This window comes from Amblyomma maculatum, chromosome 9 (assembly GCF_055883805.1).
Source record: "Amblyomma maculatum isolate TAMU_Amacu chromosome 9, ASM5588380v1, whole genome shotgun sequence".
Lineage (NCBI taxonomy): Eukaryota > Metazoa > Arthropoda > Arachnida > Ixodida > Ixodidae > Amblyomma > Amblyomma maculatum.
The window spans coordinates 57,131,758-57,149,515 of NC_139352.1; the positions used below are offsets into that span (position 1 = coordinate 57,131,758).

The window sequence follows — 17,758 nt, forward strand, 5'->3', positions numbered from 1 at the left end:
TGGCTCAGCTACAGAACCAGTAGCAGGCCCGAGCATTTTCTTTTCTATCTTCCTACAGCCACAACAACAACCTCATATCATCATTATTTTACTCCTGACTCTTCACTGAGCGACACAAGGCCTGCGGACACGTTTTGCGTCCATTTCCTTCTGACGCGAAACCGCGAACATAGTCAAGTAAGGTTTTCGCATTAATAACTGTGCGTCAGAGTATATCAATCGATACAATGCATAAGCCCAAGGTGGCCGCCTATGGTTTTGGCGCTGAAATCGTGCACTGACGTGTTTCGTTAGGGCTATTTTTTTAACCTACACCACCTACACCAGCATAGCAAAACTCAAATCCTTCCAATAGTAGGGCCATTTGTTTAACCTACACCACCTACACCAGTGCCGCAAAACTCCATTGTAGGTATAGGAGATTTCCTACACTGGTGTAGCTGGTGTAGGTTAAACAAATGGCCCTAGTGTTTTGCTACACTAGTGTAGCTCCGATGGGTTAAAAATGGCCCTGTTATTGCTTTCACCGTCACATAACTGCCATGACGCTGCTAGTAGCCGCGACCTTCATATCAGAATCTGAAATGCCGATGATAATCAACCAGACTGGCGCGAATATTCCATGCCATTGCTACTGCGGGTAACATTAATAGTACTTTACCGAGAACGGCTCGATCATGACGTCGTCGTCGATCTTTATGACGTTCTTGACAGTGGGACAATGGTCGGCTACCCAGCGCATTCCTCCCACTAACTTGGGCGTTATGTTGAAGACGCCATCTTCAATAGGGAACACGACCAGGTCACCCGTGAGGTCCGCCTCCAGGTCCAGCCAAGCGTCAAGGTCGCTGTCGTTCGAGCGCCGTCCCGAAAAGAAAACTCCGGTCCAGTTGAAACGCTGTACGGCGGCCTCTTCGAACAACGTATCCCGCAGCGCCGCCCGGCGTTGCCACTTTGCTGCACTGCAGTGTACGAAGACGAGCACGTCCAACGGCCACCGACAACGCTGGGCCACCGCCCAGCCTCCGCGGTGCGACAGGCGGGGCTCGTACGAGTTGTGACGTATTGCGAAGATCTCAGCTGTCGGGTTCCGAACGATCATACCTGGAGATGGTGAAGGCTGTCGCCCTTTGTGCGCATGAAACCTTATCCCCCACGAGAATTTCCACACGAGAACGTTTAGCGGGATACAGACTATAACGGCGGTGTAGAGCATAGCTTTTAGGCTTTGTAAACGTCCTAGTCTCAGCTCCATCTTTCACAAAACCGAAGAGCAGCCCTGACTGACGGTGTTCGATGCCGCTGACGTCCTCTTCTTCTTCTTCTTCTTTTTTTTTTTTTTTTGCGTGGCGGCAGGCATGTCGCATGAGATAAATTTGCCTTGTGAAATTCCGTTGCGAAAGCGGCAAAACAAGGACCAATTTAATTGCCAGTGATATGAAATTCAAAGCTTATTTAGACGAATGCAGTCAATAAAATGCAACATAAGCGACCGGTCTAAAATAAATAAAACAGCAAATAAAAAGAAAACAATTTCAGATGTAGCTGATTTGCTTTATAAACTAAAGTGAACAAAGTGTACCTATCTGACAAGATATAATTTTGTCGTCTTTATCAGTATTATTTCATCTTTTTCATAGTTTATTCCGCAAACCTTTTCTTTTGTGCCTCCTCTAAAGTTAATACTTGGATACACCTTCTCTGATAATGCTTTCAGCCTTTATGACCATGAACTCATATTACCCGATACGATCCAAGCGGTCCGGTGAAGGATTTAGGGATACAAGCCTGATAAAAATGGTTTAAGCTAAGTGGAGAAAACTGTCCACCTGACTTACAACAGCGATAAAATCAAACGGGTGCAAAGTTGATCTGGGTGCTAAAAACACAAGGTACCCACTAATACCATAATGAATCGCTCTTGAGCTAAGTGGAAGTTATTTGGCCCGTTGGTAAGAAAGGTTCAGTAAGGGGTGAAGCGCGAGAGAAACAGAGCATAAAAATACGTATGCACACGACAGCCGTTCATCCCGCGTCTCCTCCTATGTCAGTTTCTCTCGTGTTTCTCTCGTGTTAAGCTGCCCTCAACTCTGGCGTGTTTTTGTTACCACCCAAGGTACATGAGTGACAAGAAACTGAAGGAATAGCGGAATGCTCGCATTTAGAGTGTTATGCTCCATTGCTAGCATTATTCAAGACCTAGAAATTCCGCGAACTGTAAACAATCAGCGGTCACCATGACAACAGCAAGAGCCCTTCGCATAGCAGCAGCGCTTAGCACGTGAAGGAAAGACACACTACATATACTTATGAGTGAGTGGACACCTGCACCACGCCGTCATTTAAGGGAAGGCAGGAGTGCAAGGGAAAAAGATGCGGTGGTGAAAAAATTTAAGAGAAACTTGCTACGCTAAGTAGAGCCGCGCTTTATGTGTGTGATATTTTCAGGTGACCTTAAATGATACTGCGGCTTTTCTTTCTTATAAACCAATTTACAATTCAAGCGAAAGCTAGGTAGACCCGGTTTTCGCGGAGCGCTAAATTTTACCATGTGAAGCTGACCTAATTTAGTGAGGGTGCCCACGATTATGTGGTGTCCACCCAAGAGTTCTGCGCTTTCTTTTCCCGAAAACCTCGGAAGGGGAGTCGAGGGGTGGCTGCTCCTGGCCCTACGGGGCTGTGTCTGGTAGGTCATTGTCCCCATCCATGGCCATGAGCCTACTCAATCAATATTCAATCAATCAATCAATCAATCAATCAATCAATCAATCAATCAATCAATCAATCAATCAATCAATCAATCAATCAATCAATCAATCAATCAATCTGTCGCTTGCGTTAGGGGCTAGCCTGCCACTATTTTAACTGTTGTAGGCCGTCATTACACCCGCTACCATTTAGGCGGTGGATGACGGCTGTTGCCCCCAACGCGCGTCTTTCTCTCCCGCTTTTTTACAGCACACCTCTTTGGCGTCTGTTCCTGGGTTTCGCGTCACCGTCGGCGTTGTCTCTCGTTACCAGCTCCACTTTCACTCCCACCTTCCTTCCTTCCCTTACGGCGCGATTCGGGTGTCCGCAGAAACACGTGTGACAGATACGGCGCCTTTCCATTCCTGTGAACCAATTATGAAGGGCACGCTTCAGAGCTCATGTGGAAGACATGACCACATATGGTACACACTGCAAAGATAATTCATGATTAATGCGAGCGCCCACTCCGAACTGCAAGGTATCATGCGCAGTAATCGAGAATTCACACACTCATAGATAAAAGCATTATATTTTGATGTAGTTTGGTACAGCTAGTTCACCACGAAAAAAAAAAACCTTCGAGTTTCAAAAAATGTCTCGAATGGTATCGTTTAAGCATTAAGCTCTTTGGTTGGTTGGTTGGTTCATAGGAAGGGAAAGGCGCAGTATCTGTCACACTTGCTCTGTGGACACCTGAACCGCGCCTAAGGGAGGGGATGAAGGTGGGAGTGAAAGTGGATAGAGAGAAAGGGGTGCCGTAGTGGAGGGCTGCGGAGTAATTTGAACCATCTGGGGATCTTTAACGTGCGCTGACATCGCACAGCACACGGACGCCACTTCGTTTCACCTCCATCGAAACGCAGCCGCCGTGGTCGGGTTCGAACCCGAGAACTCCGGGTTCGAACCCGACCACGGCGGCGCCCGTTTCTGTTTTTCGCGTTGTCGTCGCCGTTGTCCCTCCTCGTAACCAGTTAGTTGTCTGTAGTTGTACATACATGTCTTGCTCAAATTCTTAGCCTCAATCTATCGAAAAGCTGATACAGCTCAACAGCTGCGCTCAAAGTTTGCATTAGAAAGTTCCGTAATCGTCGCCAATTTTTTCTTTCTCCTCTATTTTCTCTTCTGTCCGAGACAGCCAAGGTGGCTCAGCCACAGAACCAGTAGCAGGCTCGTGATTTTAACGCGATAGCGTTAAGGAGCTCGTGTCGCAGAAAAGCCGGTGTCGTCGGCGTCGGCGGCGTTGGCCGTGAGCTATAAATCCCGGCATGCACTTCATAAATAAAAAGCAACTTCCAAGATGGGCTGGGTGGGAATCGAACCAGGGTCTCCGGAGTGTGAGCCGGAGACGCTAAGGTGTCCACATAGCAAGTGTGACAGATACTGCGCCTTTCCCTTTCTGTGAACCAATTATTGAGACGCTACCACTCAGCCACGAGTTTTTTTTCCTTTCTTTATTGCCGGCTTTGACATTTGAAAGTGAAATCAGAAATACAGTGCATAAAACGCGCGCAAAACAGTGCATTCACTAGAAGCGCTTTTGTACCGGTTTCAAGCATCGAACTCGTGGCTGAGTGAAGCCTGGATCACTCAGCCACAAGTTCGATGCTTGAAAGCGGTACAAAAGCGCTTCTAGTGAATGCGGTGTTGCCTTAGAAACGTGCCGTAGAACGTTATACTGCGGTGTATATCGGTAATTATGAGCATGTTACTTACAGAAGTCGCAGTTACACGAGTAGCGAAGTACGTTTCCGCTACATTTCTTCTGCGCTCTGCGCACATGCAGAGCCATCTTGCGGCAAAGACAGAACCCCTCCTTGCAATGTGCGGCGCTGCTCCGACACGTGGCGCGCCACTCGCCCCTGACGTTTCGCCGTGCACCCTCACGGGTTGTAGAATCAAGCGTCTTTCCTTTCTTTAGATCACTATCTTCGCTCACCCGCATTTCCCCTTCGGGCCGCGCGGGTACCGGTGCGAGGATGCCCCAATACCCTAATAAGTTTTCTCGCTCTCTCCCCTTCCAACATCCAGCGTGCGTCACTCGAACAGTGGTGTTTAGGCGACGCGGCTCCTCTTTCCGCTCACAGCGCGATAGCTAGGTGCAGCGTCTGATGCCGGACGCCTCTGACGTGATCGCTGCGCCGTAGCGCTTCTGCTGGGAAAGCGTACCCTGCGATGTGTGCCGAGCTGCTTCCGAGGAATCATGCTTCTGCGTGGTGCTCCCAAGCGAGATAGAGGACGATCCCATCAAGGCGTCAGCGCGTCAGCTCCATGATCGTGTCCGCCTTCATGGCGCGTCGCTGCCCGGCTTTCTCCCTCCGAGACACCGAGTTCTTTGGTTCGTTCCGCTTGCTCAGGCGCACGTTTCGTTGCCGCGCCGAATACTGCGTTGCTCGGCGCTCACCGCGTGATTCGTGAGTGCAAAGTCCGACGCAGGGCGCCTCATCAGTGATTGCTGCGCCGTAGCGCATTGTCTTACACTCCTTGGCAGGTCGACGGGTGTTGTATTGCAGGGCCTTGCGCGCTCGCTCTTGAGACGCGTGTGATGGAATCGGCGCCGTTTACCAGTGCCGGTAGCGCTGGGCGGTGCGAACGAGGTGCAAAAACGCTATCGCGTTCCACTCTTGAAGGCGAAGCTTAAGCGTCCTCCAAATTTTTTCTTTTCCTTCTTCCTTCAGTCGCAACAACAACGTGACAGGCATACATGTGTTGTGCAATGTCAGCGCACGTTAAAGGTCCCCAGGAGGCCGAAATTACTCCGCAGCTTTTCACTACAAGGCTTCTCTCAATCTTTTCGTTTTCACTGCCACCTTCCTCCATTCCCTCAAGTATAACATATACTGGGTCCTTCCTCTCTTATAAATCAATTTACAATTTACAAGGAAAAATACAGACGGTTTAACTCAGTTGAGTTGGAAGTCTTTTATTGAATGGGAAGGCTCATTGCCATGGATGGGGGTAACGGGGAGTAGGCATTATCTCCAGTGTTTGCAAAGGTCGTCACTTCAATCACATTGCTCGGACAAGGCCACTAAGGGCGCCATACTTGGTAAATATCATTTGTGTCTTAGCGCCAATTCCTAGAAGGGAGTTCAGGCGGTAGGGTTGGGCCTCGGAGCGTCGAGTAGAAAAAGCAGGACAATCCCAGAGTAGATGAGATATGCCGCCGCGCGTTAGAGTAGTACAATGGGGGCACGGAATACTGACGCCAGTGGGCCATAATATGTGGCGTGTAAGCCGCATGGGCGATGAGCTTATTCAAGAAGACTTCTTACTTCGGGTGAGATGGGTTTTACGCATAAAAGGTGGGTTGTGGCCACCTGCATGCGATGCTGACTGAGGCTACGGAGATGGTCCGTGTATAGTGCATAAGGGTAAAAGAAGGGGTGTGTTGCCCGCCTAAGGTTGAGTAAGGATGAAGCAAGGGGGGTGGGGAAGTAAATTTGGACATCCCACCCGCCAAGGCAGCCGCGGCGTGTGCCGCCGCATTGCCCCCCGATTCATCCGTGTGACCTGGCGTCCAATGAATGACGCGTCTGTTATGGTTGAGAGTTGGTGGCATCTAAGGAGGCGCTGTATGGCCGTAGCAATTTAATCTTGCGAACCCGGAGTATAGATCTCCTTGTAGGCTTCATATGAATCAGTAAGAATAGGCACTGAATCGGTTCCGGTGCAAGGCACTCCTGACAAGGCTCCCCAAATTGATAGTTCAGCATAAAGAGGGGTACCTTGAGGTAGGTGGCAGGCATGAGCGCCTTAGAGGAAAAAGTTGTCCTCGCATATGCAGCCTATATATGCAAATTCGCTAGTAATTGAAGCGTCAGTGTATAAGTCCGTGATATCAGGGGATAGCTCTTGTGGGTGATGGGCAACGAGGAGCTCCCGGGGAATGACAAAATCGCGGTGTATAGGTTGGCGATAGAGGCGTGTGACCACTGGCATCTCCCCAGGAAGGGGGGGGGGGGAGGAGATGCATCTAGGACCGGTGTGTTGTCGTTGCACTGTTGATCCCAGGCCAGCAGGCGACGCCCTTGGACAGTGTTCTCTGGCCGTATTCGATGACGTGTCTGTGACTCGGAAACTATATGGTAGAGAGCGGTGGAAGAGCGGCCAAACACTCAAGTTCAGCTATTGGAGTGTGCTTTATGAAACAGCAACGGCAGGCTGCCCGCTCAGGTTCCGACGCCAGGCGAAATCAAAGAGCAGGCGACGTCTTTAGCGGCCGTCTTCGTTCACGTTCCTAGGAATCGAACCCTCGATCTGTCTCTGTCCGTGGACGAAGACATCCCCGAAGTAGTCAACAAGCCTTTGTCAACGAAGGCTGAAATGAGTGGCCAAATATTTATGCCTTGCTAGAGGTTCCAAGCGCTTATCGAACGGTCTGAAGAAAAAGAAAGCAGAGATCGTGGAGGGATATCCTCAAATGGCTCGACTTCAAACAGCGGCAGGGGTGCTTCAGGAATCAACGCTGCTGATGGCACTTCGCGGAAACGGTGCATTCAAGGAACGAAAATGACGAATTTACAAGTGCCGAAGAAAGAAACCAAGGAAGACGTCCCTCTACATGGAGCGGCGGTCATCGACACCGGGTATGCTTCAGGAATCGCGTTGTCTGCACCTTAAAGCTGCACTGAGGTGTCGTCTGGTGCATGCTTCATCGCTGGCACATATCTCTTCCAGTCGCGTTGCGCTCGCCTGCTTCATACAGTTCACCTGCCGCGTTCCGCTGACTCCTTCCTAAACGCGAAGATCCTAATGCAGACAGCGCGCTTCACGGCTCTCTGTTTTCTCTGGCGTTCTGTGGATGGAAGCGTTGTGAGTATTACGATACGAAAAACGGTACGTGATGTAAAGGTCACATAGTTCACAAAGTGTGTTCACACAGGCGAACAGTGGTTGAAGTGGATGATTCTGGATCAATTTCGGCTACCTAGGGCTCTTAAATGTGCGCTGAAATCGCGCGTATAATCTGCGTATTTATTAAATTCCCGCACTTTAACGTTGTAGATGCACCATCGGTGGCAGAAGGATAGTTCACCGCGGAGTGAACAACTTGGTATGGTTGTAAATGACCGAAGGTAAGTCTTGCAATATAAGAGTGAGCAGTGTTTTGGCAATGTCGCCAAGGCCATTTAAACACACTCCGGGGCGTAGATACGCTCAATTCTTTCTACGTTCTTAAAGACTGCAATTAACAGTTACAGCGATTTTTCTTGAAAGTTCTCCACCCGCCTTTTATAGAGCGCGGCTGATGACTGCGAGCATTTTCTTCTTTGACGGCTGGCCACCACGATCGTGGTTATCGCCACCGAGTTGTTTGTTTCTGTTTGGTCGAAAGTTAACTCAATAAGGAATTCCGTGTAGGAAGCATTTCGTTACCTTCGTCATGATGGGTGGCCATCTGTGCCAGTATTGCCATACAAAGGAGGATGTAGCCACAATGTAAAAGGCTCAGGAGCAATCATGACAAAGCTTCCTGTCTTCTTAAAAACAATTTTTATCAATCAGAATTCAGTGTAAAAAATATGAAGAAGCAAAGAAATAAAAGAATCGTGCCAAGCTACCAAGATAAAATTTGAAGATTAGAGTGATCCTGCACTGACCATAAAAATGAAATGGCATGCGTTTGTTCATCGATATCGTTTTTGTTCCAAGAGGGGCGTATAGCGTGTCTACAAGATAAAGAGGTGGTCTTACATATTGCATCTGTCATCGAGTGCTTGTAACCTCAAGAAGCGGCCAGAAATTTCAGTTGTTCGTGCATAGTTGTTATAAACTAAATATGAGATTAAACACAGATGTCCAGAATGCGAAGCCATTCAAACCGCGGTTTTGTTGACCTCTAAAGACATGCGCAATGAAATGTCACAGCTGATGAAATTGAGACAGAAAACACATTCGTTTCGGGATTCAGCAGTATCATCAAAAGCATATGTTGTATCTAGCAAGGGTGCTAACCTGATTTGACTGTCTCACGAAAAAAGAAAAAAAGAAGCCAGTGAACTACTGCCGCCAATTGATAGCATTTTAAGATTAAGCGAAGATTTTGCACTGATCATAAAACATGAAACGGCATGCGATTGTTAATAACCCTGGATATCGTTTTCGTTCCCGCACGGGTGTATATCTGGTCTGCAAGAAAAAGGGGTGGGCATACACATTGCATATGTCGTCGAGTGCAGATGGATGTCAGTGGCAGAAACCGGGTGACCAGCATCACGTTGAAGGGGTATGATGACTTCCTGCACGGGAAGACAATCCAGTTTGTCGGTCCTCGGCCCATCCGTAACGTTTGTGCATCTTGCGGCGTGCTCTACCAATGGATCAGTTTTTCGCAATGCGGACATGCCTTCTGCCAAACGTGCAGCGACAGTATCACCAGGTACGACGGTCTTTGCCCGCTCGATGGAAATCAGTTGTTTCTACAGAAGACTGCCGGTTTTCCTCTTGGCGAGTCTGGCCTGGCCGACTACGTGGTACGCTGTCTCAACGCGCCAAATGGATGTGTTTTTACAGGAAGGCTGATCGACCTGGAAGAGCATTATCAACTATGTCGCCATAACTCCATGTCCTACTGGATGAACGAAAAACAAGGACTCCCTTCCCACGCTTGTGATCAGAGTGTGTCATGGAACTGCGAAACCCGGACAGATTCTCTAGCCTCTTCGGTACCCAACAACACAAGCTCATGTGAGTCGGTTGTAAGAGCTGTAAACCGATCCCAGCATGACCATTCGGCGCTTCGAGAAGACCATAGTGCAGATGCAGGCTCCAAGGTGATAACTCCACCCATGAATCCGGAGTTGTCGTTACCTGCCGGCGCCAGCGTCGTCAACGTCCCTAACCTCCAGCACCTTTTTGTAAGACAACATCGCCCCGTCTACGGTAGAGCAAGCGAGGAAACTGTTTCGGAGACAGGGCCCAATTTTCGGTACACCGGCGCTAATGAGAGCGCAGAATATCGTGAAACGAAGCCGCTCGACCAACAAACGACAATACAGTGCCGCCCTGTGTCTTCCGCTCCGTCCGCCGTCTTCCCTTCACGCTACAGTTCGTCATGGGAGTCGTCAGAATTGCGTCCTCAGCGCTGCCCCACAGTCACGAAAAGGGAGGACGATGAGACTGCTTCGGAAATCATTCCCGCTTCGTCGCAGTGCAGCAGCGAAGAAGTGCGCAAGAAGGAAGGAAGTTCAGCGATCCCTCTCGATTTAAAGTCTGCGGATGAGGGCACCAGAAATCGAAACATTGAATCTCCGGAACGACCACCGTCGACGCATCGTCTGCCCGTGCCTTCGAGTACGACATCAATCTTCCCCTCACGATATAGTTCGTCATGGAAACCTTCGGGCGGGATTCACCGCCACGCCCCGACGTTCACGGACAGAAGCACAAAATCGACCTTGGTAAATGGAGTCTTGCCGTCGCCACAAGTGGACACAACGGCAGTCACTAACGATCAAATGTTTTTTGCACCAATCAACTCGCTGGAAAGTGCAACAGCTGAAAAGTCATCTGATCCGGCCGAAAGTCTGCAAGGATCGCTTTATGAAACAGCGACGGCAGGTTTCCCACCCGCTCAGCCTCAAATTCAAGGCGAAAAAAGAAAGCCGGCAGAGTTTTTAGCGGCTTTTTCCGTTCAAGTTCCAAGGAATACAACCCTCGCTCCGTCTGTGTTCGTGGGTGAAGACATCCCTGAAGTAGTGAGCAAGCATATGTCAACGAAGGAATTTAATGCAGGCATTGCTAGAGGTCCCAAGCGCTTATCGAACGGTTTGAAGAAAAAGGAAGCAGAGAGCGAGGACGGAGACAATCTGAACGGCCTGACTGGGACCAGCTGCGAGGGTGCTTTAGGAGTCAACGCTTCCGATGGTTCTTCGCGGAAACGGCGCATTCACGTAACGAAAATAACCAATCTGCAAGTGTTGAAGAAAAATACCAAGGAAAGAGCCCTTCTAAATGGCGCGGCGGCTAACGACACCGTGGATGCTTCAAGAATCGCAGCAGCAGTCGGTATCTCGCAGAAACAGCGTGTTAACGAAACTACGTTAACCTATTCGCAAGCGTTGAAGAGAAACATGGCCGAGAAAGGAGCCCGTCTAAACTTCACGGCGTCTAATGGCGCAGGGGAGGCTTTAGAAATAAAAACGGCTGCTGGGACCTTGCAGAAAGAGCGTGCTCAAGAAAGGAAACTAACCAATTTGAAAGCACTCAAGGAAAAAGAGACCGAGAAAGGAGCCAGCTGCCTAAATGGATGGACGATTAGTGGACCAAAAGATGCATCAGGAATCAAAGCAGTTGACTGTACCTTGCAGAAACAGTGTGTCCAAGAAAGGAAACTAACCGAATTGAAAGCACTCAAGGAAAAAGAGACCGAGAAAGGAGCCAGCTGCCTAAATGGATGGACGATTAGTGGACCAAAAGATGCATCAGGAATCAAAGCAGTTTACTGTACCTTGCAGAAGCAGAGTGCTCAAGATACAAAAAGAAACCACTTGCAAGCGTTCAAGAAAGAAGAGAGCGAGAAAGAAGCCCACCTAAACTGCATGAGGTCTAGCGGTAACAGCGATGATTCAGGGATCGAAGCTGCAGCAACCGGTACCTTGCGGAAAGAGCGCAGTCAAGAACCAGAAATAACGCATTTGAAAGCGTTAACGAAAAAACAAAGCGATAAAGCAACCCGCCAAAACGTCATGGCGGCTAGCAGCGGGGATGCTTCAGGAATCAAAGTCGCTGTCGACGCTTTGCAGAAAATGCACATGCAAGGAACAGATACAACCCACTTGAAAGCGTCCAAGAAAAAAGAGGCCGAGAAAGGATCTACTCTAAATGGAACGATGGCTAGTAGCAGCGAAGATGCTTCTGGAATCAAAGTCGCTGCCGACGCCTTGCAGACATTGCACATGCAAGAAAGAGATGCAATTCATTTGAAAGCATCCAAGAAAAAAGAGGCCAAGAAAGGAGCTATTCTAAATGGAACGATGGCTAGTGGCAGCGAGGATGCTCCAGGAACCAAAGTCGCTGCAGACGCCTTGCAAAAAATGTCCATGCAAGAAACAGATGCAATCCATTTGAAAGCGTCCAAGAAAAAAGAGGCCGAGAAAGGAGCTACTCTAAATGGAACGATGGCTAGTGGCAGCGAGGATGCTCCAGGAACCAAAGTCACTGCCGACGCTTTGCAGAAAATGTCCATGCAAGAAACAGATGCAACCAATTTGAAAGCGTCCAAGAAAAAAGAGGCCGAGAAAGGAGCTACTTTAAATGGAACGATGGCTAGTGGCAGCGAGGATGCTCCAGGAATCAAAGTCACTGCCGACGCTTTGCAGAAAATGTCCATGCAAGAAACAGATGCAACCAATTTGAAAGCGTCCAAGAAAAAAGAGGCCGAGAAAGGAGCTACTCTAAATGGAACGATGGCTAGTGGCAGCGAGGATGCTCCTGGAACCAAAGTCACTGTCGAAGCCTTGCAGAAAATGCCCATGCAAGAAACAGATGCAACCAATTTGAAAGTGTCGAAGAAAAAAGAGGCCGAGAAAGGAGCTACTCTAAATGGAACGATGGATAGTGGTAGCGAGGATGCTCCAGGAACCAAAGTCGCTGCCGACGCTTTGCAGAAAATGTCCATGCAAGAAACAGATGCAACCAATTTGAAAGCGTCCAAGAAAAAAGAGGCCGAGAAAGGAGCTACTCTAAATGGAACGATGGCTAGTAGCAGCGAGGATGCTTCCGCAATCAAAGTCGCTGCCGACGCCTTGCAGACATTGCACATGCAAGAAACAGATGCAATTCATTTGAAAGCGTCCAAGAAAAAAGAGGCCGAGAGGGGAGCGACTCTAAATGGAACGATGGCTAGTGGCAGCGAGGATGCTCCAGGAACCAAAGTCGCTGCAGACGCCTTGCAAAAAATGTCCATGCAAGAAACAGATGCAATCCATTTAAAAGCGTCCAAGAAAAAAGAGGCGGAGAAAGTAGCTACTCTAAATGGAACGATGGCTAGTGGCAGCGAGAATGCTTCCGGAATCAAAGTCGCTGCCGACGCTTTGCAGAAAATGTCCATGCAAGAAACAGATGCAACCAATTTGAAAACGTCCAAGAAAGAAGAGGCCGAAAAAGGAGCTACTCTAAATGGAACGATGGCTAGTGGCAGCGAGGATGCTCCTGGAACCAAAGTCACTGTCGAAGCCTTGCAGAAAATGCCCATGGAAGAAACAGATACAACCCATTTGAAAGCGTCCAAGAAAAAAGAGGCCGAGAAAGGAGCTACTCTAAATGGAATGATGGCTAGTGGCAGCGAGGATGCTCCAGGAATCAAAGTCGCTGCCGACGCCTTGCAAAAAATGCCCATGCAAGAAACAGATGCAACCAATTTGAAAGTGTCGAAGAAAAAAGAGGCCGAGAAAGGAGCTACTCTAAATGGAACGATGGATAGTGGCAGCGAGGATGCTTCTGGAATTGAAGTCGTTGCCGACGCCTTGCAGAAAATGCACATGCAAGAAACGGATACAACCCACTTGAAAGCGTCCAAGAAAAAAGAGACCGAGAAAGGAGCTCGTCTAAATGAAACGATGGCTAGTGGCAGCGAGTATGCTTCAGAAATCAAAGCAGCTACCGGTACCGGTACCCTGGGGCGACAGCGCATTCAAGAAACAGAAATAGCCCATTTGAGCGCGTCCAAGTATAACGATACAGCGAAAGAAGCCAGTCTAAACGGTGCGACAGCTAGTGTCACCGGGAATGTTTCACGAACCGTGTCAGCTGCCGGTACGTCGCGGACAGAGGGCGTTCAAGAAATGAAAGCGACCCACTTGCAAGCGTTTAAGGAAACTGTGGTCGAGAAAAGATGCCATCTAAATGACGCGATAGCTAACGGCAGCGGAATTGCCTCCGGAAACAGCGCAGCAGCTAGTACCTCGGATGAACAGCGCACTCACGAAGTAAGCGTGACACTCTTGCAAACAGTTAACAGCGCAGAGGCCGAACAAGGAGACCACCTAAACGGCACGACCACCAGCTTCAGCGTATGTGCTTCGAGTAGCAACGCAGCTTCCTCCACCTCGCAGAAACCTAGCGCTCATGAAACAGGTGACGGAGCGCAACCAGTCGCTGCACACCACAGCCGTGTTAAGGAAAGCGAAGAACTCGCCGGATTTGGAAAGGAATCCGTTTCGACATCCGACACGAGCACATGTTTCTCGAGAGCACCTCTAGAGGAAATGAACCGGTTTCGTAAGGCCATCTACATGTTTAACGACTTTTTGTGGGCGAAAACTCTTTTAAAATTTCATGATCGGGCGTTGATGTATGGCAACAGGGGCGTCCTGTACGGCTACACGTTCCGCACGATTTGCCAGTTCCGGCAAGTAGGCGACGCGATATTCTTCAAATTGGGGCTGCTTTTCTGCTCGGGCAGATACGACAACTTTTGTTCCTGGCCGTTTGACATGAAGATATTCCTCGAAATCGTTCATCCGCGGAAATACACCAAGAATATTCGGATGCAGCTCTGTACCAGTCAGAAAACGGCAGCCTCTGCGTTCTGCAAGCCTGCGTGTGGCGCAGTTAATACCGAGTGCTTGACTCATGAATTTCTTTTGAGCGATATTCTGAAGGCCGGCTTTATCCCGTGCAGTACTCTACGCGTTGATGTGACCTTTGAGTGACGCTGGCTTCAGCTTTCACGTTGCAGCTGTAGAAACACAGGGTACCACTGCTCCTGACTATCTACAATTTTATTTCTGTACAAATTCTGTTCGAATGCTGCGATTCTTTTTATGCTGTTCACGAACTTATCTCTGGGAATAAAATTCTAAACAAATTGTCGAAGCTACTGTTCAGTGTTTTCTGTATCTCTCTCTATTCTAGTACACACGCAGAAACGGATACCATCACTCGCAGGGAAGTTCATATTCGCTTCTCGAAACGAACTTATCAACTGAGGAAACAGCATGCTTTACGTCACTGCGTCTGATACCACGATGCATTTTACGCGCCTTCTTCGTAGATTACTTCGAAACCTATGACAGAAGGTTTTTCTTGCAAAGTTTGAACGTTTGGCTGCCTAAATCCCGTTTTTAACTGCTCCTTCGTGTCTCCTCTGCTGTCTTCCCGCAGATGAAAGATGTGAGCACTTGCGAGCGTTATCGAGCAGTACTGCATGTGTAATCACTGCAACATTCCCACTTGTGTCACGCAATGCCCTCCTCCACCTCCACTCGCGCCATGGTAACAACCGAGAGGGGCATTAAATGCGCTGCTGCTTCTCGGCGATTGGGAAGTCAGTTCTTTCCTAGATGGCAGATGTAATACCTCTTACTCATGACCATTATCGCTGACAAGATCGTCCAGCGAGAACGTTATATGGCATCCAGCTGCGATAACAATGCGCGTAACTTGCCGGATTAAACAAGCTGAATAAGTTTCTGCGTGACGTTCTCGTGAGCACGGTTACGTCTGGCGGTGGCGGCAATTTGTCTTGTGAATATTATCGGACCTTAGCACTTAACACCCCTACTCTTAGCAAATCGCCGATGTTTGTTGCCCAGTCTTCCTCACGGCCCTGCCTCTGACAGGTGGTAGTTGCCAGGTGACGTGACCAGGTTCTGATTGGTCGAAATATTTGTGTGACGTCAAGACATCACGTTGGCACCAAGTTGGCAAGACCTCTGCCAGCAATTCTTAGAAGACGAACTAACCTGCATCCTTAGATATCGAGTCATATATGCTGCTCTTAGGTCATGCATGCATGTTCGTAATGCTTTGATAAAATAAGGCAATTCATATCTGTTCTGGGCGCCACTGACGACAGCGCCCCAAGCGGCAAGCTAACCAGGCGGACCGCCGGGAGACCCCGGCATGGGCGACCGGGCCAAGCAGAGCGAAAACGGGCGCCATTACCTGATGTATAAACATTTTTCTTGTACTGGCTACGTCTACCACATGGTGGCAGCGGCGGGATAACCAACGCAGCGTGACACCCAGAAGGACGGCGAGCCCAACGTAAGCGGCCGCAGCGTCAGCCCGACACTCGCGGCGCGAACGAAGAGCGTGCGAGCGGCACTCCGAGAATGACGTTAAACCCGCTCGCCGTGGAACTGCCGACAAAGCTCGATTTCCGCAAGCTAGAAGATTGGACACGATGGCACCGTAGGTGGGAACGCTATCGACTCATCTCCGGTCTGGCAGGACAGGACGAGACGACGCAAATCAACACATTACTCTACGCCATGGGCGAAGAAGCGGAGGACGTGCTCGCTGCTTCGAAACTGACAGACGAACAGATGGCATCATACTCCGCCGTGGTGAGAGCTTTTGAAAAGCATTTCCTACCTCGAAAGAATGTCATCTATGAGAGAGCGCGATTTACTCTCAGAAACAAGAGCAGCATGAAAACGTCGACGCATTTGCGACTGAACTGGTCAAGATGGCCGAAAGATGCGATTATGGAACTCTCAAAGACGAACTGATTCGGGACAGGCTCGTGGTCGGCTTGAGAGACGTAAAACTCAGCGAGAGCCTGCAGCTTGACGCAGAACTCACTCTCGCAAAAGCAATCACAGCTGCCCGCAATTCAGAGAGCGTGAAACTTCAACACAAGGAAATTCGCTCCATTGAACAGCCAGCTCTCGACATAAGAGAAGTTCACGGCCAGACAAACGTCAAAATGCGCCGGAACGAAGCGAAGATGCCTTTCAAGTCGCGCCCTCAACGTACACACAAGACGGGAGACGAACGCTGCAAGTGATGTGGTGGTGTGCGTGACCGCACGAAGACACAGCGTCTCGCGATAGACAAGACGTGCAACCAGTGTGAGAAATAAGGCCACTACGCCCGCGTCTGCATGTCTAAGCCGAAGGACGAGACCTCGAGTATCCGACAACGACCAAATGATCTGGGAGAGCTATATCTAGGCGAAATCAAAGTGGGAGTGAACACGCCGTGGAGAATTACTGCTACCGTGAACAACTTGCCTTTTACCTTCAAGGTTGACACCGGCGCAGATGTGACTGCAATCGCACACGAACGACAGAACCGTCATGGGACCCATCAAGTCAACGCAACAGCTGTTGATAGGCCCAGGCCAGACAGCGATAGCCACTATTGGCTACATCGATGCAACAGTCACCTGGCGCAACACTGAAGTCCAAGAAGCAGTCTTCATCATTAAAGGATTAAAAGAACCGCTGCTCAGTCGACCAAATATAGAATCAATTGGGATTCTACAGCGCCCTCTTGAGCTAGACGAAACCCTCGCACAATCAACTGATGTCCCCAACTTCTTGGCGTCATACCCAAAGCTACCGTCTGGGCTTGGAGTCATGAAGACTGAGTACCACATCAAAGCCAAAAAGAATGCTGAGCCATACGCAGTCAGTTATCCTAGGCGCGTGCCTCTTCCACTGCTCCCACTTGTGAAGAAAGAACTAGAAAGGATGGAAGACTTAGGAGACATCCAGAAGATCGAGCGAGCAACCGAGTTGTGTTTTCCAATGGTCGCACGAAAAAAGAACAATGAGCTGCGCATCTGCGTGGATTATGGTCAACTCAACCAACAAATAATACGCGAACGTGTGCCCATGCATACGGTGGACGAGTGTCTTGCAAAATTAGCAGGTGCAACAGTTTTCAGCCGCCTAGACACCAGCCGCCAGTGGCACCTGCCGGAGGGTACCGGCAGGTGCCACTGTCCAAGGACTCTCGCGAATACACAACCTTCATCACATCAGTTGGCAGGTTCCAGTTCCTGAGGCTTCCCTTCGAAATCGCCACAGCGCCAGAGTTCTACCAACGAGAAATGCTCCGTGTCCTCGAAGGACTAGATGGTGTGAGTTGTCTACAAAATGACATCATTGTCTCAGGGAAGACAACTGAGGAACACGACACCAACCTACTGAGGTGCTGAGGAAGCTGGAAGATGCAGGTGTTACCCTCAACATCGACAAGTGCTCCTTTTGACAAACAGATATAACATTCTTAGGACACGTCGTAAACTCAACAGGAGTCAGCGCCGACCCGG

The 17,758-nt window shown here is 49.3% G+C and overlaps 2 protein-coding genes across 2 annotated transcripts; one reads left to right on the forward strand and one right to left on the reverse strand.

The window, feature by feature from the left end:
- Positions 1-646: 646 nt before the first annotated feature.
- On the reverse strand, positions 647-1,102 carry LOC146179117 (N-acetyllactosaminide beta-1,3-N-acetylglucosaminyltransferase 3-like). Its single transcript, XM_084580114.1, has one exon. The coding sequence runs from the start codon at positions 1,100-1,102 to the stop codon at positions 647-649; it is 456 nt and encodes a 151-aa protein (XP_084436240.1).
- A 7,711-nt stretch (positions 1,103-8,813) lies between these two features.
- On the forward strand, positions 8,814-14,563 carry LOC146179118 (uncharacterized). The gene has a single exon (XM_084578800.1). It carries the CDS (start codon positions 8,823-8,825, stop codon positions 14,403-14,405), a length of 5,583 nt encoding a protein of 1,860 aa, XP_084434926.1. The 5' UTR covers positions 8,814-8,822; the 3' UTR covers positions 14,406-14,563.
- Positions 14,564-17,758: the final 3,195 nt, after the last annotated feature.

Bases quoted from the DNA above. Each gene is read 5' to 3' on its own strand.
- LOC146179117 (XM_084580114.1), bottom strand. From the start codon at position 1,102: ATGATCGTTCGGAACCCGACAGCTGAGATCTTCGCAATACGTCACAAC.
- LOC146179118 (XM_084578800.1), top strand. From the start codon at position 8,823: ATGCGATTGTTAATAACCCTGGATATCGTTTTCGTTCCCGCACGGGTG.